The sequence below is a fragment of the Schistocerca americana genome, chromosome 1 (assembly GCF_021461395.2).
Source record: "Schistocerca americana isolate TAMUIC-IGC-003095 chromosome 1, iqSchAmer2.1, whole genome shotgun sequence".
NCBI classification, from domain to species: Eukaryota; Metazoa; Arthropoda; class Insecta; order Orthoptera; family Acrididae; genus Schistocerca; species Schistocerca americana.
Window position 1 is genome coordinate 905,846,467 of NC_060119.1, and position 23,949 is coordinate 905,870,415.

The following is a 23,949-nucleotide window of genomic DNA, read 5'->3' on the forward strand; positions in this document are numbered from 1 at the left end:
TAGCCATATTGCGATATTCCATCGCCTCATGGGTAATCCCCAGGACAGCATTATTTCCAAGGATTATGACCACTTTGGCTGACCTGCCCCACCCCATGGAACAGTGTGTTTCCCATGTGGATATTGTGTTTCAAGATGACAGGGCCCCTGTTCATACAGTTCGAATCGTCCATGTCTGGTTTTATGAGCACGAGAATTAATTTACTCGTCTCCTCAGGCCTCTACCACCAATAAGTCAGTATAGCTCAGTATTATTGATCCTCTGTGGTCGACACTGGGCAGCAGGGTGCGTCATTGCTATCCGCATCCATCATCGTTACCTGCGTTTGCCACTATTTTGTAAGAAATACGGAATAAGATTCCCATGGAAAGCGTACAGGATCTTATTTTATCCATTCCGAGACGATCGGAAGCTGTTTCAAATGCCGATGGTTATCCTACACCGTATTAGGCCTGGTAATTTGTTATGTTTTTGGTGTTTCCAAATTTTTTTATATCTCTCGTATGTGTAAAATAAAGCCAGTACTGCCAAATCCAAAAATTCCATAATGAAATAATGGAAGTACTCACCTTGTACCACCATATGACAAACTGGAACACTGGTAGGCTAAAGAATATATGAAATAAAACCTCTCTCTCTTCCTGTTTCTCACTCTGTCTCCAGCCACCAATGAGAATACCTCTTTATTTAGTAATACTTAACTCAGAAAAAATCGTTGAATACCAAACAAATGTAGCTTCCCCACGTTGAAATGAAAGATGTGGTACATATCTTTATTATTTTATTTTTCTCCATACAATATACAAATTAACAGTTCCGTAAACACTTAATATGCATAAATAAATACTTTACAAGCAGTCAAAAATTAATTCATTAAACATGCAACAACAGCATTTTGCCCAATGTTCTGGAATAATTTGAGTAGACAATTTCAATGGGAAAGCTATCGTTATTTGTGCAGTATGATATGTTCGAAGTAACAGGATGACAGACATATTGTTCTTTAGAAAAAGACAAAGTGTTTCATTTAATTTATGAAGTTGGGGCAGAAACTGCACTAGATAACTGCAAGTACAGTAAAAGATTTTAACTAATTTTTTTTGTCATAAACAACAATGGGTTCATAGATGATCAAAGCTTCATAAATGGTACAATAATCAGTATCCACATAGATATAATTGAAAAATTTCACATAGAACCAACAGAGTTATATAAGCGAAGTAAAGATATTAATAAGGCAGCCAGTTCACAGTGTGGAAAATATTTTCACATAAAGTTATTCGAGAGTGTATCTCCCAATAATTTTGAAATCAACCATCTCACAAAGAAAATATCTACACATACATTCACCCTAGATATATTTCCCAGTAGTTTTCAAATCAACCGTTTCAAAAACTCCGTGCAGATGCAGCAGACGATAGTCTTTGCATGACGCATTTATTTGCATTTTAACGAGCGAAGAAATTCTGTGAAATGGCACCTTTAGCGTAGAAAAACAAGATATATGAAAAGATGGTAGTAAATTACTGGGTGTTAATGAGACGAATCATGATAAAGAAGCTGTGGAATAATGTTCTCGTAGAATAGTTCTATTTCGTAAATAATTAGAGAAGTATTTTTGCTAAGTACGTTGAAAAAGCTGAGAGAAATTGTACCTTTTCAAGAAAATAAATGAACAGTTGTGAGCGACAGTTGCCAAGAGATTTGTAGTACTTTCGTTTAGTATGCTTATCGTTGTGTGGTTCGTAAATTTTGAAAGAGAGTTATTATCTCTTGCCTTTTTGTGATACAGAGACAAGATCTTATACCACTGAAAGTAGTTCTAGGTCAGTTTTCATATTACAGATGAATTTTAGTAAATAAAATTCAGTGGCAGGAATTCTTTCCAGTTTTGGAAGTTTAATGTCATTGCAATCGCTGCGTACAGCGTACGTAGCTTTTCTTAACATTAAATACAAAGTTATTTCACTTTTTTTTTTTTACCAATTCACGTTTACAAATTCTGATTCTAAATAACTAGCTTCTCTATAAAATATCGCTACAGCGTACAATTTCTGCCTTTATTTGTTGAGTGCTGAAAGCGCTTTTCTACCGTAATTATCTTTCGTACTTCGTAATCTGGAACCTTCGCGTCTACCGTGCACTAAATCCAAACACTAAACTAACTTTTGACTGTGGTGTTCTGCTGGCGTTGATGATGGTACAAATTGAATACTACTTAGCACTTGCCGATCCGTATTATGAATACAGGACTGCAACCTCACTTTAGAATCTATGTGCCTAATAAGCTTTCTAAAAATTCTATACTCCGATTTAGCACGTTCTTGTAGTCGGCAGGATTCTTCACAACCGTACACACAGAAACGTACAAAAAGGAAGGGCCTTGAAGCGAAACGTTAGTTTTGTATTGAATCTGCTCTTGATACAGTGTGTAATTTGATGAGCGCTTGTTCGAGGTTCATAATTGACTAATGGATGGGTCATGGATACGGGAGTTTACGATTCGCATTCCCAGCACTCCCAATGGCGAAAGGCTCCCGGCCAAGTGGGGAGTGCGACGATGTTCAACCAGTTGCTGACTGCAAGTGCAACGCATTTGATAGCCGGTTAATCATACAACGAAAGAAGTGTGCGATGTGCCGTAGGTTATCGAATGTAATCGAATACAGTTGTCTTTGATCAAAAAAGTCTTATTAAAAAAATTAATATAATTTGAGTATTTTTGTAATAGTGGAGTCGTTCAGTTCATTTGAAACAGTGAATCAAGTCTTTAAACATGCTTATGTAAATGTTTCACTGGAGAATATATTTTATGCGTTAATGTATTAATTTTACATAAAAGATGGAGAAAATTTTGCGAATGAAGACTGGGAAATACGCAAGAACCATTGTCAGACATGACAGCTGTTGAGTCACACTGTTGGATACGCACATACGTGTTACATCGTACGTGGCCGATATTTTCTTTCATCAACTCATCTCTAAAATCTTACGTTGTCAATAAGGTTTTTGTTGGAATCAGAAACACGGTGTTACTTCCGATTGAATATATTTATAGTCATTACGGAAAACAGTGGGTGGGAGAAACTGTGCAGAATTTTAAAATTTGTGCTTCGAAATTAATGTGTAGCAGAACAACATGTATGTCGTTTCGTGTTCTCGTAGATTTTCAGTCTTTGAAATTAATTACAATGAAGTCTTCATTGTCCTCGCGTTATCTTAATACGGCTTAGACAAGCAAAGTTGATCAATTCAAAGACATTGTTGATCCCTAAAAAGCAACTTATGACTCTCAAGCTTAAAGCAAAACAACATATAATCTCTTCACTTTCGTAGCTACTGTACTGTCAACGTGTTTTTAGGTTTTACTTTTCTAGCGATAGTGTTGCCTTTCTCATAAAGCAAATTATGAATTCCAGAAACGACTGCCTTATTTCTTCTGGTAACATATGAAAGTGACAATAATTGGTTCTTATCTTACGCACCAAACGTAAGCATCTCTGAATATTTTATACGACAGCATTTCCTCTTTCTAGGCTGTGCATTTGTCCCGAAAGAATACTTTAAAATTGGCGGCATTAAAATTTTGCGTTCTACGTTCCTTAGGGTCTTAGGGAACGATAGACTACACAACAGTTTTTTACTGGGAACTACAGTTGGTGGGTGAAGACTTTATAAGATTGTTACCTCCTAAGCATCGTTGAAGACCGGTAGTTTCTCGTCGATCACTAAACGTCATACATGTATTTATACACAAACATTTTTACGTAAGGGTAATTTAAATAGAAAGTAAATATAGTTTTCTAAAGACGTTGAAATAGTGTGTTAGTGTGGAAACTAAACGGCACACCAAAAAAGCGCCGACTGCGGCGCCGGTTGGCGGCGTCCGTCGACATCTCACTTCGGCCTGGAGTCTGCAACAAGAAACATCAAAAGTAATCCATTATAAATATAACACTGTGGGCACGCTCATTAGAATATAAACAGAATGCCAGCTATTAGCAACATTATTGTTCATTGATTTCTACAGGGTGCTTAAGGAAGAATTACAGACGATGTAGGAAGCTTTTGCACAAGCAGTTACAGTTTAATAGCTCGTTTGAACGTTACTGACGCACCGTGTAGACTGTCGTTCTGCTACCAGGCTCCAGCAGACGGATTTCTACACGAAGTGCTGTGTGCTGCCGGCAAGACGTGGCGAATAATACACTACTGGCAATTAAAATTTCTACACCATTAAGATGACGTGCCACAGACGCGAAATTTAACCGACAGGAAGTAGATGCTGTGATATGCAAATGATTAGCTTTTCAGAGCATTCACACAAGGTTGGCGCCTGTGGTGATACCTACAACGTGCTGACATGAGGAAAGTTTCCAACAGATTTCTCATACACAAACAGCAGTTGACCGGCGTTGCCTGGTGAAACATTGTTGTGATGCCTCGTATAAGGAGGAGAAATACGTACCATCACGTTTCCGACTTTGGTAAAGGTCGGATGGTAGCCTATCGCGATTCCGTTTTATCGTATCTCGACATTGCTGCTCGCGTTGGTCGATATCCAACGACTGTTAGCAGAGTATGGAATCGGTGGGTTCAGGAGGGTAATACGGAACGCCGTGCTGGATCCCAACGGACTCGTATCACTAGCAGTCGAGAAGACAGGCATCTTATCCAACTGGCTGTAACGGATCGTGCAGCCACGTCTCGATCCCCAATCGATGGGGACGTTTGCAAGACAACAACCATTTGCACGAACAGTTCGACGACGTTTGTAGCAGCCTGGGCTATCAGCTCGGAGACCATGGCTGCGGTTACCCTTGACGCTGCATCACAGACAGGAGCGCCTGCGATGGTGTACTCAACGACGAACCTGTGTGCACGAATGGTAAAACGTAATTTAATCCAGGTTCTGCTTACAGCATCATGATGGTCGCATCCGTGTTTGGCGACGTCTCGGTGAACGCACATTGGAAGCGTGGATTTGCTGGCGTATCACCTGGCGTCATGGTATGGGGTGCCATTGGTTACACGTCTCGGTCACCTCTTGTTCTCATTGACAGTACTTTGAACAGTGGACGTTACATTTCGGATGTGCTACGACCCGTGGCTCTACCCTTCATTCGATCCCTGCGAAACCCTACATTTCAGCAGGATAATGCACGACCGCATGTTGCAGGTCCTGTACGGGCCTTTCTGGATACAGAAAATGTTCGACTGCTGCCCTGTCCAGCACATTCTCCAGATCTCTCACCAACTGAAAACGTCTGGTCAATAGCGGCCGAGCAGCTGGCTCATCACAATACGCCAGTCACTACTCTTGATGAATTGTGGTATCATGTTGAAGCTGCATGGGCAGCTGTACCTGTACACACCATCCAAGCTCTGTTTGACTGAATGCCCAGGCGTATAAAGACCGTTATTACGGCCAGAGGTGGTTGTTCTGGGTACTGATTTCTCAGGATCTATGCACCCAAATTGCGTGAAAATGTAATCACATGTCAGTTCTAGTATAATGTATTTGTCCAATGAATACGCGTTAATCATCTGCATTTCTTCTTGGTGTAGCAATTTTAATGGCCAGTAGTGTAGTCGTAACGAGTGCCAAATCGCGAACAACTCAGTAAACTAGGCCAATTTTGGCGAACCGCAGGTTTCTGAGTTGAGTCCTGATGGGTACAAGCAGATCTCGTAATCGTGAGCTCGGTGCGTGTTTCGGAGAGTACTGTGCGGAGCGTTAGTTCAATATTGTTGTTGTTGTTGTTGTTTTTGAGGAAGGAGATCAGACAGCGAGGTCATCGGTCTCGTCGGATTAGGGAAGGATGGGGAAGGAAGTCGGCCGTGCTCTTTGAAAGGAACCATCCCGGCATTTGCCTGGAGCGATTTAGGGAAATCACGGAAAACCTAAATCAGGATGGTCGGACGCGGGATTGAACCGTCGTCCTCCCGAATGCGAGTCCAGTGTCTAACCACTGCGCCACCTCGCTCGGTGTGCAATATTGTGTAGCATGCGCTGACGGGGAAAAAAATCGTAGCACCAAGAAGAAGTTGTGCGACATAAACGAAAGTTGGTAGGCGTGTTTCTACATCTGAAAGATGATGTCTGTTTAATTTTCGCGCCAGGTTTTCGTTCAGTACGTGCTGTAACGGTCTTGAGCGCTAGTTAACTTCGATATTGGACTTGGTTAATTGATATTAGTCAATAACGCCTTTAAGGCGACAAAGGCACCATAACAACAGCTCACTGAGCTTGAACGAGGTATGTAATAGGGCTACTAGAAGATGGATGTTCCTTCCGCTATATTGCAGAAATATTTGGAGGGAGAGTAGCAACTCTACATTATTGTTGGCAGTGGTGGTCACGAGAATGTAGGGTCGCAAGAACGCCGGCCTCCTGATGGCTACGTAGCACTACGGAGTGGGAAGACCATCGTGTCCGACGTATGGCTCTGGCGCATTGCACTGAATCTACAGAAGTAATCTGAGCAGCAGTTGGCACCACCGTGAGACAACGAACTGTTACAAATCGGTTACCTCAACTGCGCCTCCGAGCCAGACGCCCTGTAGCCTGCATTCCAGTGACGCCAAATAACGGCCACTTGCGACTTCGGTGATGTCACGTCAGTGTCATTGGAGGCAAGGTGGAAGTAGTTGTATTTTCTGATGAAAGCTGGCACTGCCTCGGTACCAGTGATGACATCGTGTTGGTGAGGAGGAGGACAGTTGAGGGCCTGCAGCCTGGAACCAACCTCCCTGCGTGCTAGACACACAGGACCTACATCTGGAGTTATGGTCTGTGGCGCGATTTCGTATGACACCAGGAGCACTCTCGTGGATATCTCAGGCACCCTGACTGCAAAACTGTACGCCAGTCTCGTGAATCGACCTCTTGCGCTACTATTCATCAACAGCATTCCAGAGAGTGTTTTCCAACAGGATAACGCTGGCCCACATGCCGTTGCTGCAGCCCAACATGTTCTACAGGATATCGACGTGTTGCCTTTGCCTGCTCGATCACGATACCCGTCTCCAATCGAGCACTTATGTGATATAATCGGATGACAACTCCAGCGTCAACCACAAACAGCATTAACCGTCGTTGTATCCACCGAATAAGTGCAACAGGCATAGAACTCCATCCCAGGAAGCGACATCCGGGACCTGCCTAACATAATGTATGCACGTTTACATGCTTGAGCTCAAAATTCTGTCGGCCAGTTATTGTTTGGTTTGTTTATTTGCGGAGGGGACCAAACAGCGAGGTCATTAGTTCCATCGGTTTAAGGGAGGACGGAAAAGGACGTCGGCCGTGCCCTTTAAAAGGAACCATCCAAGCATTTGCCTGATCCTATTTAGGGAAATCACGGAAAACCTGAGTCAGTATGGCCGGATGCAGGTTTACACCGTCGTCCTCATTTCACATTTGCAGTGGCTTATTTCGTGATTACATTAATCCGTCATCTCTCAATTTTAATCACTTAAATATGTTATCTTGACAAATGTATTCCCAAAATTTCATTACTCTACATAATTAATTTCTCGTCTTGTGATTTTTTCCACCAGTATGTATAGCAAGCTGGAGTCGTCGCTTACACGCCCAGATAAGAACCTCAGTGTCTAGGTGTGCCACGTGCCGATGGAGCTGATGACTGTTGAAGCAAAACAGCTTTCAGCAGGCAGCCTCAGGAACAACTAATATACTCCCGCTTGTATAAGGCTTACCTATGCGAACGGCGTACTGTCAAGGTCGACCCTTAGTAACATCATTGCATCAACTCAATTCACTAGAACACTCCTAATGGAGGAGGAACAACATCCAAACCAACCGAAATATTGTGGAGGATAAGGAGCAAGGCCAGCTCTTAAGATGTCAATTATCTGTATCGTGTATTGCAGATGTTTTCCCAGTACTTAAATGCGATGAGGGTTTTTTTTTTAAAAAAAGATTTCACGTTTTATACTCAAAAAGTACATCCCAGATATCCTTAAATCAGTGAAACGGGTCAGAAATGCACTTATTTGGAAAAAATAAAAAGCGCATCGGAAGGATACAGTGTTCATGTAAGAAGCATAGCCAAACGGGTGAATGGCGAGCATGAGAAAACACCTTCCTGATGCATTATTATGTACCGGCTGGTTATAATTAAACTTCCCCTGTTTAACACATTATAACACGAAAACTAATTACCGTACGAAGACCGGGCTTGATAACATTAATGTCCAGAGTATGGGGCTCATGATTCCCATGCGTCACAGCTCCACCGTCCAGTTCTAACAGTCGTAGTGATTGACAGTCTCACAAGCATGACCAGTCGCAGTGCACTTTTTGACGGGTCAACATGAGCTTGCACAAAAGGAGCAGGGCATTACTTGTGAAGCTCTATTATCAAAACAACAGTAATGCTGCAGCTGTACTTCGACAATATTGCCGACTGAAAGGATTACGGAAGGGTTCTCTCTCTCCACCTGCTGTGCGGACCATGACGAAGAAGTTCGAATCATCTGGAGAACTGGGCGTCGCACCGGGAAGAGGCTGACGACCGGTTCCAACACAGGTGGTTGATGACAACTCTGCACGCAATTCCCTATCTTCAGGCAGTGTATGTACTGTTTCACGACAGTTGAACATATCGTGGTCCACTATATAGAAGGTGGTCCGAACCAATCTAAAATGGTATCCGTCCAAGATCCATATCGTACAGCAGCTTGCACCACGGGACGCACAACGACGTGTTGACTTCGCTCTCCACTTTCTCGCAAGGATTGCAGTTGACGAAGGCTGGCCCTGGACCATCCTAAGGACAGACGAGTCTCATTTTTCTCTGACGGGCGAGTGAACACACAGAATTGCCGAGTTTGGGATCTTGATCTCCAGTCAATATGCATGAAGTTCCTCTGTATGGTGAAAGTGTCACAGTATGGGATGGCTTCACGGATACGTTCATCATTGGCCCATTCGTTTTTGAACAGGTTGGCGCTCTAGGACCAAAGACGTGCAGTGTTACTGGCCAACGTTACTGCGATACGCGTCGGCAACATGTCATTCCTGCCGCGCGGGATTAGCCGAACGGTGTAGGGCGCTGCAGTTATGGACTGTGCGGGTGATCCCGGCGGAGGTTCGAGTCCTCCCTCGGGCATGGGTGTGTGTGTTTGTCCATAAGTTAATTTAGGTTAAGTAGAGTGTAAGCTTAGGGACTGATGACTTTAGCAGTTAAGTCCCATAAGATTTCACACACATTTGAACATTTTGATTTGAACATGTCATTCCCTCCCTACAGGAGAGAGACGCATTGAACTCAACAGTTCTCATCCAAGATGGGGCCTCACCGCACATCACTCGTAAAGTTCATCTGTTTCTGCGAAACACATTTGGATAAGATCGAATTATCAGCCGATCGTTTCCACATGCTTGGCCAGTACGATCACATCTCACCCCCTGTGATTTCTGGTTGCAGGCCTACCTGAAGAACAGAGTTTACCAGGGGAACATTCACACATGTGCTGATTTGAAGCACAGCATATCAAGAGGTAGCCAGCATACCAATGGTCTTGCTTCGTTTTGCTGTACAATATGCAATCCTGCATCTTCAACCTGTTCTGGACACTGATGCTGCCCTTTTGTAGCAGTAATGGTAGCGGTATGTAATGGTATGATATACCATAGCAGCAAATTAAAAGTATTTCAGTTGAATTGATTCTGCGTTATTTCTTTTCCTCATATCCTTGACATCAATGCTACCATGTTTGGTCCTCGTATCGTAATTAGTTTCCGTGTTATAACTTGTTCAATAGGGAAAGTTTCAATATAATCACCGGCTAGAACTGCTCTTGTGTATTCAGCCGTCAAGATAGTGACACATTTCGGCAAACTAACTTGTTCCATCCTGAAGCGCTCATGATGACTGAGTATCTTCAAGAGGATGACGAAACGATTCTGATATATCTTCTTTCGCGAAGATGGTCCATAAAATTAAAATTGCTGCCACCAGACGAGACAGTCAGGTCCCGTTCACAGGAAAGACTCGATACAGGCGACACCGTATCAACACTCCCCCTTGATTGGATGGTGTGTGTTAATGCCAACAGTGCACCAGAATTGGTGACATGCACATTTGCCGGGAAATAAGTACACCTAGCGAGTAAGCCGACGATAGTTGAACAACGAATAATAACTGTAACTAGGCCTATCTCTATGGGGAAGACAGTGGTGAGGCGGCTTTATCTGTCCCTGAGAAGGGACTTAATTTCGTAGGGACCTGTAAGCGTTCAAATGTCTTCGAGAAATCTCTGAGACAGCCATCTTACAGCAAAAAATGGAATTCTTCAGTACTGCTGCCGCTTCAGAAATACTAGCCGAAAATTTACTTCACACTCGAGGAGGACGCCTACTGGGGAAAAGAAAACGAAATAACCAACAGAGTGACGAGGAAGAGCATCAAACTCCTCTCTGTCGCTTTCAAGGAAAAGATGGATTACTGTGCTCATAAGCAGCTACACCTTCTTGAGTTTGCGAAATTGGATCGCCGACTAACGAGACAGCAAAACACTTAACAGCTTTTCAGTTGCCAACTGTCTACACCACATACGGAATTCAGCGCATTTCGTACAACTGATTCCAAACCTCCGACTAGGCCACAGAAACCTCAGAGTGCGTTTAGACGTGATTTCGCTCCTTGCTAGGGTACGTGGGTAAACATCAACGAGAAGAGCTGAGGCCATATGAAGAAAACCTTTGAATTCGTGCCCACGACAATCTATTCTTATTTAACGTATACTGTTACGTACACGGCGTTGGGATGACGATGGCCTGTCCATTGTCACCAGTGGTAACTAACATATTTGTGGAGGTTTGGAAGAGGAAGCTCTCATGTCGGCCCTTGTCCTCCTTCCAGCTGTGTAGGTGACACGTTTGTAATCTGACCACACAGACGAAAACACCACATGGGGTCTCCCGGCCAGTAGCTCCATACCGTCATTTCATTTCCTTTTTTATGATGTGCAGGTGTTCCAAGTACACTAATTCACAGCGTTCGTGGCTAAAGCAAGAACAGGCGGTTTTTCGGAACAACAGCAACAATAATCGCCGCATCGAACGCTACTTGAGCCTATACCCTGTCTGACAGAAAAAATGAAGCACACAGAAGGCGAAGAGAAAATGATGTGAAACTTCACAGATTGAGAGCGTATGTGACGTTATTTCAGTAATTACAAAATCTAGCCGACTTCACAAAGAACATGACAGGCTGAGCCCACTAAGCAGTACTACCTCGTACCCCTCCCATACAATCCCATGCCAACCACTGGAAACTTCTGAGTGCCGTTCCTTGCGCAGTAATTTCCCTGTTTGGATTTTAGTTATTTGGCTGATGTGTGGCTTTCAGCTGAGTATCAATATCTCTTAAATTAATGTTCTTGTCTTGGCCTTAAGGCATGAGATTGTTATATTTTTATATGGGGCATTCAGCCGAATTTTGCTGGAGAGGTTTTAAGATAATGCCTTCTGCCTTTTGATTGAAACTCCCCTTATTGCTTAATATGTGATCTCCAACCTAGTTCCATTAAAATTAAGTTGCTAAGGCCTTCAGTCGATCAGATTGAAGCTTTAGAAAATATTCTTGAGTGAACCCTCCAGAAGAACCTTGTATTTCAAATTTGCTTAAGCCTTCTCTCTTGGATTTTGAATGTGGCCTTCAGCCGATCTAAAGTTAATCAAAGTAGGTCCATTCAAGTTTTGGGTGTTTTGCATGCTTGTTGTAATATTGTGTGTTGATTAATAAAGTTTGTATGTTGAGTGCAACTGACAGGAACTCATTTTGATTCCTTTCCACAACCTAATCCACTCTGTCCTGCTAGCCCAGGCATTTCAATACCTGATAGCTTTAGAAAAGGTAAAGGCACGAGACAGGCAATTCTGACGTTACGGTTAATAATGGAAGCAAGACTAAAGAAAAATCAAGACACGTTCATAGGATTTATAGGCCTGGATAAAGCGTTCGACAATGTAAAATGGTGCAATGTGTTCCAAATTCTGAAAACAGTAGGGGTAAGCTACAGGTAGAGACGGGTGATATACAAAATCTACAACAGCCAAGAGGGGAATAATAAGAGTGGCCGACCAAGAACTAAGGCATTTGAGCTAATAAGAGTGGACGATCAAGAACTAAGTCTTCGTATTAAAAAGGGTGTAAGACAAGGATGTAGCCACTCGCCCCTACTGTTCAATCTGTACATCGAAGAAGCAATGATGGAAGTAAAGGTTCAGGAGTGGAATTACAATTCAAGTGAAAGTATATCAATGATACGATTCGCTGATGACATTGCTATCTTGAGTGAAAGTGAAGAAGAATTACATGATCTGCTGAACAGAATGAACAGTCTAATGAGCACAGAGTATGGATAGAGAATAAATCGAAAAAAGACGAAGGTAATGAGAAGTAGTAGAAATGATAACAGCTAGAAACTTAACATCAGGATTGATGGTCACGAATTAGATGAAGTAAAGGAATTCTGCTACCTAGGTAGTAAAATAACCAATGACGGACGGAGCAAAGAGGACATCAAAAGCAGACTAATATCAAATATCGCCCTCAATTTGAGGAAGAAATTTCTGAGAATGTGCGTCTGGAGTACAGCATTGTATGGTAGTGAAACATGTACTGTGGGAAAACCAGAACAGAAGAGAATTGAGGCATTTGAGCAACAGACGAATGTTGAAAATTAGGTGGACTGATAAGGTGAGGAATGAGGAAGTTCTATGCAGAATCGGAGAAGAAAGGAATATGTGGAAAACACTGATAAGAAGAAGGGACAGGATGATAGGACATCTGGGAATGAATTCCGTGGTACTAGAGGGAACTGTAGAGGGCAAAAACTGTAGAGGAAGACAGAGACTGGAATACATCCAGCAAATAATTGAGGAGTAGGTTGAAAGTGCTACTCTGAGATGAAGATGTTAGCACAGGAGAGTAATTCGTGGCGGGCCACATCAAACCAGTCAGAAGACTGAGGACAAAAAAAAAAACGCTCCCCACACCATAACGCCAGGAGTAACGTCGGAAGAACATTACGTTTTATGAAGTCGCCGCCATACTTTCTGACGATCGTTGTCTGGGATGGTGCAAACCCGGGAATTATCGTTAAACACAATACGACGCTGTTCATCAGCAATCCATCTTCCCGGTCCTCGGTATAGTGGTGTTAATGGCATCCTGTGCATAGGACGGTGATTCCCTAGTCCGGTTGGTGCTAGTCTCTCACCAATGCTGCGGAATGACGCGAAATGTTACGAGGAGTCGATTACTTGTTCTTGGATGTTAGGCCCAAATATGAGTGGTTACAATACGTTTGATGCACATTCCTACGTTGTGGTGGTCAGACGTGAACGACCAGAACCTTCGTACATGTTTGCCTGTCCTTGTGTTTCCGCGCAATATATAGGGCCACTGTCACATCGGAATGCGACACTATTCAGGATATTGCGCGATTCAACCAGCCGATCAAACAGACACACACACTGTGGGTCCTTTCGAACTCCCTATGCCTCCTATAACGCTACCTTAGAGGAATCCATAGCATCTCCGTATCCTTCACAGTGATCTCATAACATCTGACGTTGGTCACGCCCCTATATACCCTACCAGGACTGGTAACGATACTAATGCACTCTGACGACCCTCTACCTGTAACAGATAATTGCAACGATAATCATTTACATACCTGCAAATGATGTATACGTGTACCATGTGACATTGACATCCGACCCTGCCGTGCTTAGTCAAGAGAGGAAGAAACCCATAATAAGGGCATCCGTCCTTTACATCGGAAATAGATCTGCCACAGTTCGAAGGATTAGCCGGAAACACAATCGCTAGTGAGCGTATCGCTCGGTGCCAAAGAGTGCAGCTTTGGAAAGGTCTTGAAGAAAGTACTCACTTTCAGAAAATTGGAAGCCAACGCTGTTCCAAGCCAGTGAGATATATCCGACCACTGGACTGTAAAAGACACGTGCACAAAAAACAGCCGCCACGTGCATGAGTAACAACCAGGGAAGTTAGCTACCGCAGATCGATAACTCCGACAAGGATATGGCATGGAATATGACTATACGATGGCGTCACAAGCCAGTAAACTTTGAGACAGCATCCTCAAGAAATCAGAGGCTATGTGGAGGGCTTGTAAATACAGGCAGAATTTTTTTTGCCAAATAAAGCGTGGGACTCAGCTTTATGCGTGCTCAAAATACAACTTCATTTGCTTGAAGACTGGCTCACACCGCAGCAGCTGTAGAGCTGAGTCTATACCTCGAAGACGTACCTCCTCCACCCCAGTAGTGCCATGAACACTGTTGCTATAGCACGCCAAGTCTGCCTTCGAGCTAGAGGGGGTTCATTTATTAAGCAAGCAAGATTTTTATAATCTCAGACGTTTGTACAACCCAAGGACTCGCACGCAGAGCTGAAAAGCACAGACTTCATGTCAGTCACGAAAATGCAAAGAGAAAAATCGTGATCTGCGGGAAAGGCTGTACTTAGATTGATGGTACGCTTCGTCAATGTGTTGGATAACTTCACTGAAATGTTTTGCGTAACGCTTCATGGAAATTCGTTTTTACAGCATGATAAGCTGTCATGGAAGCACCTTGGGGCGGCTCATACTCAAGAGTCAGAGGATCCCATCCTCACTAGAAATTTTGTGGTGGAATTTTATTGTGAGTATTTTTTCAGTATTTTATCAAACATTTTGAGAGAGACGATTCTGGTGTAATAAGGGTATCCGTGATGTAGGAGAAGTCTGCCTTCGGCAGCGGTGAGACGAGCACGTCTTGCCTGCTGAGCCTCGCCTGTTGTGCTACTTGCGAGCGAGTGGATGTTTGTTTCATTCTGCGTAGCGGCTTGTCTTCGTGTACGTCTCCATCGACCATCATGACGTTTTCCTACCGCCAAGCCACGATTAAATTAACTTTCCCATCCGATCATGAACGATCAGAAGCGTATGAATTCGAACTGTTTACACGGGACGAAATGCGTCTCTCACAGCAAGATGTTCTCGAAGTTAATTTTTCATCAGTGGTACCAACGTGTAAATCAGGATGGCGAATGAAGATATGTGCGCCTACGTTATGTGGCGTCATGCTAACGATCTCAACTTCCAATAGACGTCATGTAAACCGAAGATGGAGGAGGAGAAAGGAAATGAAAGGAAAGGGAAAGATTTATTGGTGTCAGTTGCATCGGAACTTTATGCAGTATCAGCGGCGACGAGTGAAAATATGTGCCCGACCGGAACTCGAACCCGAGATGTCCTGCTTACTAGGAAGTTTTGTTAACCACTGCGCCATCCGGACACAGTGTTTATTACAATTGGGGACTGATGACTCAGATGTTAAGTCCCCTAGTGCTCAGAGCCATTTGAGCCAAGTGTAATGGACTAGCCAGGAAGAGTCAATGAGCAAAGATGTGGGACACAGAAATCCTACGGAACGAAGAGATGCGCTTGAAGGTCTCTTTTTGAAGAGGAATGGACATCTCTAAAAAGTGCAATCACAGAAGTTGGAAAGATAAGCACAGTTACAAGGAAGGTAAATGAGAGGAAACCATGGGTAAAAAATGTAATATTTCAGCTGATCGAAGAAAGAAGGAAGTACAAAAAGGCCTATGTATGATACCAGTAGACTTCCCTTGGCCACGAAAAACCTTTTTGCCAGTGCTAGTCTGTTTTTTATGTCCTCCTTGATCCGTCCATTTAATGGATTATTTTTCTGCCTAAGTAGCAGAATGCCTTAATTTCGTCTACTTCGTATTCATAACTCTGACGTTAAGTTCCTCGGTATTCCGCTACTTCTCATTACTTTCTGCTCTCTTCGATTTACTCTCAGTCCATATTCAGTACTAGAGCTCTGCATTTCGATGAAAACAACCGCTCGAGCATTTCCGATTTCGTGCCGCTGCTCGACGGCTGGGAAAGGCCCACGCTGCGATGCGGCTGTGGCCGTCTAATGCACCATGTGGCCGGTTGTGCTCCACCTCTCAGTTATCCGTTGGATTGTCGAGCACTGCCGGGCGCTCGAGCGTACTCACAATCTCGGCCGGTGACAGTACAACCTTAGCGCGCTCTACAATGCTGAATCGCATTAGAAACCGTGTGTAATCACAGTTGACGACCTGGCTTTGAGCACCGCAGACAGCGTTACGGATAAACCAAGTATAGGTCGTAAACGTTCCATTCATGAAACGAAGAGAAGTATTATGGAGAGAATTAGGAGCGGCTCATTAGTCCTGAAGAAGAAAGACATGTCGGAAGAGGTGGCGAAAAGTGAAGCTTGGAAATCGTTTGCACTTGTAGTGGATCCTGTCACGCAGGCTTCTGCTGGTTTCATGCAATGTACCGCATGTGATGCCATACTTTCATACCAGTCAAGCACAACAGGTATGCTTCGGCACTACAAAAGTAAATGCGGAGCAGAAGTCCACCGGCCACTTGCAGTACCAAGTAGCATAAAGAAAGTTGTTGTTGATAGGTTGGTCGATATGAGAGGAATAGATTTGCTACCGTTAAATACATGTAGTAAGATTGGCTTCAAGAATTATTCGCAGGAGCTCATCAATGTTGGCGCCACTTACGGCAAAGTCAGTATAGAAGATGTTCTTCCGCAGCCTACCACTGTATCGCAGCAAATTAAAGAAAAGGCAGACAAAATACGGGTGACAATGGTGCCCAAGCTAATGTGTGCCTTAAAGAACAAAATGTGCGCTTTAGACGCTGATCTGTGGCCTGATAACTACAAGAAGAGAAATTTTTTTACTGTGACGTTGCATTATGTGGATGGTGAGTGGCGGCTAGAAAGCTTGTTTTGATAACAACCGAGTTTCCGGACGTACCTAAGACAGGAGAGAACATACGGCACGAAATCGAAGAGCGGATGCTTGAGTTAGGAATTAACAAGAATGGTCTTACGAAATGTTACTTTGTCGCCGACCAAGGAGCTAATATGAAGAAGGCACTCGAATCTCACGACCGTTTGCCTTGCTTTGATCACTGCTTGATGACTGCGCTTCGTTACACGTTTCAAGAGACGTTTTTAGAAGACGAAGCCCCTGAAATCCTGTCGTGTCTACTATCAGCAAGAGCTATAGTAGGCTATTTGAAGAGATCGGGTCACTCGGGGCGTCTGCGGCACGCTGTAAGGTAAGAAGCTGTAACTCGGTGGAACAGTATACTGTTAATGCTCAATTCAGTCATAAGTCAAATCGACGATATTCGAGATCTACTAGAATCCCGGGGGCAATCGACACTCTTAGAAACCTTCCAAGAAGGGTGCGTGCGAGATGTTGTCGCTTTTCTAACCCCCTTTAAAGAAGCGAGTTTGGATTTGGAAATTGCGAAGATAACAACGCTGGAACGTGTGCTGCCGTGGTACAAGAGTCTGTTGCATCATTGTGAACCAATAGACAGTGACAACGAGGTAAGAACTCTTTCTATAGGTTACGATCCTTTATACAACTGTTGAATTATCAGAGTGCAATTATGTATATTGGGTTTCCTTTTCAGCTCATGGTGAAAATAAAAAGGAGAGCAGCATACTTCATCACAGAGAAGTGCAAACTTGAGGCTATCCATTACGTTGCCACGGTTCCATGGCCATCACGGCTTCATTTGAAGATACTCACAGCAGACGAAAAGCAAGCCGCGTATGCTATAGTTCGACGATTGTACTCGGAACTGCCCGTAAATGGTAAGGTTCATTCACTGAAACCAATTAGTAAACGAATGTTTGTTTGTCTAATCTGCCATCTTGATCTGCCATGTTGATTTATTACATGATAAATGAAAATGTGATATTTGGGAAAAGTTTCGCAGCTTGAACATTCCACAATGCGTTTTGATGTAATTTGTGCGATATACATAAAATGTCACCGTAAATATAGTCGTTTAGTAACCAGTAATTCTAACTACGGTGTATACATATTTTAAGGTGACCTGAATATGTTACGGATATTTTCATTCATGTTAGAGTCCATTCAAGCAAACAGTGACCAAGTTCTTCCCATGAAAAAGTCCAGGATGGACTGGAGTTCGAATGAGGACGACGAAGATGGACACACAGTTACTACCAATGAACTCGACAGGTACCTTTCGCTCTCCAAATCCCACTGTAGCTGTGCCGAAGGACAAATTTTGCAGAGGTGGAAAACGTACGCGGGATTACTTCCAAGGCTGTCGGTAGTAGCCAGAAGAGTTCTCTGTATTCCTGTCACTAGTGCTGCCAGCGAGAGAAATTTTAGCCAGGCCGGTCACCTGCTGTCCAGCAAAAGATCGTGCCTGGAATCAGACAAGGTGGATGATCTCTTATTGACCCATCACAATTACGTAAGTATTCACAACATACCACGTAATAACAAGGAAGGAAACATTCCTCAGACTCTATAAATGTACGATTCCACTTTCATTGACTTCACAGGAAGAAGTTCAAACCGCCATCTGTAGTAATAGCTCCAGGAACACAAATGACGCCTGTGTATCAGGGAGCACCAATGACGAAAAACGAATTGTATAGTCCTGATTCACTTGTAACGTTATTTACAGGTCATCATTTGTTCAGAAATTAATGTTTGTGCAACAAAATTGCGTGAGTATTACTTTTAACTCCGTCATTCCTTCCCGATCCTGCGTTCAATATTCGTGCAACGTATATGTGGCCGAGTTTTGAGATAGGCTACACATAGTCATGATTAGACTACTGTGTTCCCGTTTTTCTACCGAACGGAACAAAATACTAAATACGTTACAATTACTGGAATACATGATAACCTCAAAGGCGAAACTCCAGTAGTCTGCAACATATTAACAAACATCAAATGTAACATATACAAGGGTATTATTTAGGTCATAGAACTGGTAGTAAACAACGAAAGACATTTGTAAAAGAAATAAGTGAATGGTTAATGTGAAGCGGTGGCCTCTGATCTCAAGGAGTGTGACGAAGCGCCGCTCGCTAGCACAGTCCACCGGTTACTGGCGACCGGCCGAGCGTTGGCCCACTCGGCCGAGCGCTGGCGATCGCCTGCCCACAGCCGGCGGAAGAGGACGCTCGGCCGCATACTCTCGAGAGCCAGAGGGGCGAGCGGGACTCGCCGGTAAAAATCGGAGATGATGCAGACCTCTAGTTAAGTCCCATAGTGCTTAGAGCCATTTGAACAAATCTTAAAAGTATGCAATATTGAAGTTTGGGAACGCTGCACCTTTGTTGTTAGATTCACTTTATCATGGAACATGTGGTTGGAGTTTTAATGAAGCTACCTCTTTTGAATTATTAAGAAAAAGTAATTTTAGTGTCGAAAGTCATAAAAACCGGCAAGATTAATTTACTTTAATAAATAAGATATAAAGCTAAACAGACAGCACTGTATTTTACATAAGTAATAACTAAACTGTACCAAATTTTCCTGAGATAATGGAACTCAGCAAAGGTACAGTAAATACAAAGAGACAGTCCATAGGCTACTACTTTCCCTCAGTTCCGTTTGAAAATGTCTGGAGGTTTAAGCTTAAAAGTTATTGGACTGAGCATTTTATACAGTATAATTACAATACAGTATAAATTGGGTTTGTTGTAGGTCTTCATCTAACAGAAATATAGATAATCTTTTAGTAAAGAAGGTTGCTGGATAAGAGCAGTTGCCGACGCTGGAAGCAAGTTTAGAGAGAAAGTTTCCTCCGCCGTCCGCACCGGTCTTTAGACAGAGGTGTCTGCACTGATGAGACCGCACAAGAGTAAGGAGTGCACTCTCAAGAGAAAAGATTTGCCACGGCGCTGCAGCTGCAGTGAACCACACGCTGCGAGCTACATGGGGTGCAAGGCATACAGGAAGTGCAGCAACAACCCGCGAGGAAAGGCAGCGCCGTCAAACAAAGAAAGTTTCGCGGATGCCATCAGGGGGACACGCCTGCAGCCCCCCCCCCCCGCCCCATCAGCACCAGGGGAAACCAAAAGGCCAAGAGCAGCAGTCGACCACAGCGACCAAGAAGCAGTCAGCCAATGAAGTCGGAAAAAATGTTCAAACGTTTGGGAATCCCTAAGGGAGCAGACTGCTGAGGTCATCGATCCCTAGACTTACTACGTAAACTAACTTATGCTAAGAACAACACACACACACACACACACACACACACACACACCACACACACACACACACATCCCCAAGTGTTGGCGGGATGGCCGCGCAGTCCGTGACGTGGTGCCTCTAACATGGACGGCGCGCATAGGGTCCTCCTCCCCTGGCTGCACCACGGGCCGCATAAAGGCCGGTTCCCACTAGGGCTGCCGCGTGTCAAAACCGCGCGTCAGCGGCGTGGTTGCCATGGAAATGGCGTCAGTGGCAAGGCGCGGCGGGCTCTGCGTCGCGGTTTGACCATGTCGAACCGCTTCCGCTGCCGCGTGCCGCGCTCCAGGTGCGCGCCGCCAATCACAGAACGCGCTGAGCGTGACGTCAGGTACGGACCCCCGAACTGCTGGCGCGGACGCGGCGGCAGCTATGAAATACTTATCATCCGATTCCAAGGTAACTATTCGGTAGAAAAATTTGATTCTTGGGCATGTTACAGCCTGATATCTTCTCTCGATAAAGGACCGAATTTCTTTTCGTTATTCGTCGTGGTTACTTGCTGTATCGCATTTATGTAAACCTTTACACGAAATTTGAATGAGTGTGCAGAGGTAAAAACGCATTGCGTGGACTTTGCGTACAGTTCATTTTAGGTAATACATTATTGCGTATGAAATTTAGTCAACATATCGAAATTGTTTTTAAAGCTGAGAGCAGAACGATAGCTATCACCGTTCTCGAGATATTGAATGATATGTCGGCGGATGGGCTGTGCGGTGACCGCGCGCGGGTCGCTCGCGACGCGACCAATACTTTCGTCCTGCTCGTCGTAAACCATGTGGTTGTTTCAACTGCAAATTTCGTAAACGGTTCAAGAAACCGAAACTTTTTTTTTGCAAACGATAACTTGTAAAAACTCATGTATTTTGTTGCATGATAAATACCCAAAATCTGTTTAACTACCAAGATATGAAAGTAACCACAGTTTTTTCGGAAGGGATGGATGAATTTTTTAAAAAGCATTTAATAGCGTGTGTGATGAGAAGTTAAACCGAGACTAATTTGCTGGTATGTCATAAGATGTAATTTGCTAATTATCTACAGCTATTGATTATTTCCTTTGGAAGTAACAAACGTTTTTTTCCTTATCCAGTGTACTTAATTGGTTCAAGACGCGTTTCGCCTTTTACTTTAAGGCATCTTCGGTGGAATCTTGAATGACTCAGTTTTGTTTTGATCTGTGATACTTGCAGATTATAAAATAGTTCACATCTTTTTTTACGTGAATGACTGATTACTTACAGTGAATTGAGTTTTTGGCGGACATATACGTTTCCCCTCACCTGGTCACATGCTGGAGGTTGAACTAAAACTTAGATTATGGAACATAAGCACATTTTCATGTTCGCTCCTTTTCTTCTGTCACTAGCAGTAGACGTTTTACCGAAAACCCTGATTTTAAGTCGTAACTACAGTGTGTTCACCTCATGTCCCTTCCTGTCTGGTTTGTTTATGTACATGTTGCCAACCTACAGAATTATATGCTGAAAACTAATGTTTGTTTATTTTTGTTCTCCTTATATCTGTATGTGTGTGTGGCTAGCCAGTGATAGTTACAGAAAGTTGAAAATGAATCCAGTAGTTGACAGACAGTGGTTGAAAGATTTGGTGTTCAGCTGATTTCAGTTTTGGTTTAAATGTTTTGTGGAGGAGTGCATGGAAGAGTAAATTCACTGCTTACATTAATAGACAAAATAGTAGAATAGTATTTCAACAGATGATTATTATCAGAATACTATCACCCAACCCCTTTGTCCTCACTCTTTGACGCCCCACAATACGTCCGGTCAACTAACCCCTATTGTTGTCAAAGTTGTGCCGTAATTTCCTCTTCCTCCTCTATTTAATTCCGTAACTCTTCTTTAGTCACACGATCCTCGTATCTAATGTTCAGCATTCTTATGAATCACCACATTTTGAAAGCGTCCATTGTCTTCTTGACAGAACTGTTCATCGTCCACGTTTCACTTACATACAAGGCTGCACTCCACACAAATACCTTTGTAAAATAGTATCCAACCATCAGCATTTGTATTCGGTGTGAACAAATTTTCTTTTTCAGAACGCTTTTCTTGCTATTGACAGTCTTCAGTCAGGTTTGCGTCTGCACCAGGAAATGCCTTACAATTTAAAATCTGGTTTCGAAAACTGTTCCAAATATATATTATTCTTTCGTGATTCTTAAGCAAGGTGCTGGCGATGATTACATTATGCTCTGTGGGAAATTCTATCAGGTGGCTTCCACTTTCATCCCTTCCACCTAGCCTTTGTGTTCTTACTGTTTTCGTGTACCTGCTACCGTACCACATTTTAAATTTTTGTCTCGCTTAACTATCTGAATAATCTCTCTTGTTGTACATTGTTTCACTGTGTTAGGAGATAGTGAACAATCGTGAACGGTAGTCATGAAATCTGTTTATGGTGAAATGAGAAAACATGAATAACGAAATATGTGAAAGAGCACATTGTACAGAAAATGAAAAATTGGTATGTCTTCACCCAACTTCGTCTTTCCTTCATATAGGTGTAAGATATAGTTAATCAAACGCACCGCGCGTTTCAGTGGGTCCTGCCCCGTACCTCAGTGGCTGTCCGTCATTGGCTACCGCTAATGTCTGCCGCTTCCAGACGGGAACGCCAATTCCACGAGCCGCCGCGTCAACGCGGAAAACGCTTGCCGCTGCCATTTCAGCACGCCGCGCTGCCGCGCTCTAGTGGGAACCGGCCTTAAAGGCCGGTTCCCACTAGGGCTGCCGCGCGTCAAAACCGCGCGTCAGCGGCGTGGTTGCCATGGAGATGGCGTCAGCGGCAAGGCGCGGCGGGCTCTGCGTCGCGGTTTGACCATGTCGAACCACTTCCGCTGCCGCGTGCCGCGCTTCAGGTGCGCGCCGCCAATCACAGAACGCGCTGAGCGTGACGTCAGGTACGGCACCCCGGGCCACACGAACTTTCGCCGAACCGCTGGCGCGGACGCGGCGGCAGCTATGAAATACTTATCATCCGATTCCAAGGAAACTATACGGTAGAAACATTTTATTCTTGGGCATGTTACAGCCTGATATCTTCTCTTGATAAAGAACCGAATTTATTTTCGTTATTCGTCGTGGTTACTTGCTGTTTCGCATTTATGTAAACCTTTACACGAAATTTGAATGAGTGTGCGGAGGTAAAAACGCATTGCGTGGACTTTGCGTACAGTTCATTTTAGGTAATACATTATTGCGTATGAAATTTAGTCAACATATCGAAATTGTTTTTAAAGGTGAGAGCAGATCGATAGCTATCACCGTTCTTGAGATATTGAATGATATATCGGCGGACGGGCTGTGCGGTGACCGCGCGCGGTTTGCTCGCGACGCGACCGGTACTTCGTACTGCTCGTCGTAAACCATGTGGTTGTATCAACTGCAAATTTCGTAAACGGTTCAAGAAATCGAAACGTGTTTTTTTTGCAGACGATAACTTGTGAAAAGTCATGTATTTCGTCGCATGATAAATGTCCTAAATCTGTTTATCTACCGAGATATGAAAGTAACTACAGTTTTTCAGAAGGTTCAAAATGTTTCAAATGGCTCTGAGCACTATAGGACTTAACATCTTAGGTCATCAGTCCCCTAGAACTTAGAACTACTTAAACCTAACTAACCTAAGAACATCACACACATCCATGCCCGAGGCAGGATTCAAACCTGCAACCGTAGCAGTCCCGCGGTTACGGACTGCAGCGCCTAGAACCGCACGGCCACCGTGGCCGGCTTTTCAGAAGGGAGAGGTGAATTTTTTCTA

The 23,949-nt window shown here is 43.6% G+C and overlaps 1 protein-coding gene across 2 annotated transcripts in view; it reads right to left on the bottom strand.

The window, feature by feature from the left end:
* Nucleotides 1–776: 776 nt before the first annotated feature.
* Nucleotides 777–23,949, bottom strand: part of LOC124547636 (zinc finger protein squeeze-like) — a 253,666-nt gene continuing 230,493 nt past the window's right edge. For both annotated transcript variants that reach the window (XM_047125121.1, XM_047125120.1), the window contains one exon: nucleotides 777–3,915. In XM_047125121.1, coding sequence (XP_046981077.1) covers nucleotides 3,899–3,915 — 17 coding nt within the window. In that variant the 3' untranslated portion in view covers nucleotides 777–3,898. The remainder of the gene's footprint in view (nucleotides 3,916–23,949) is intronic.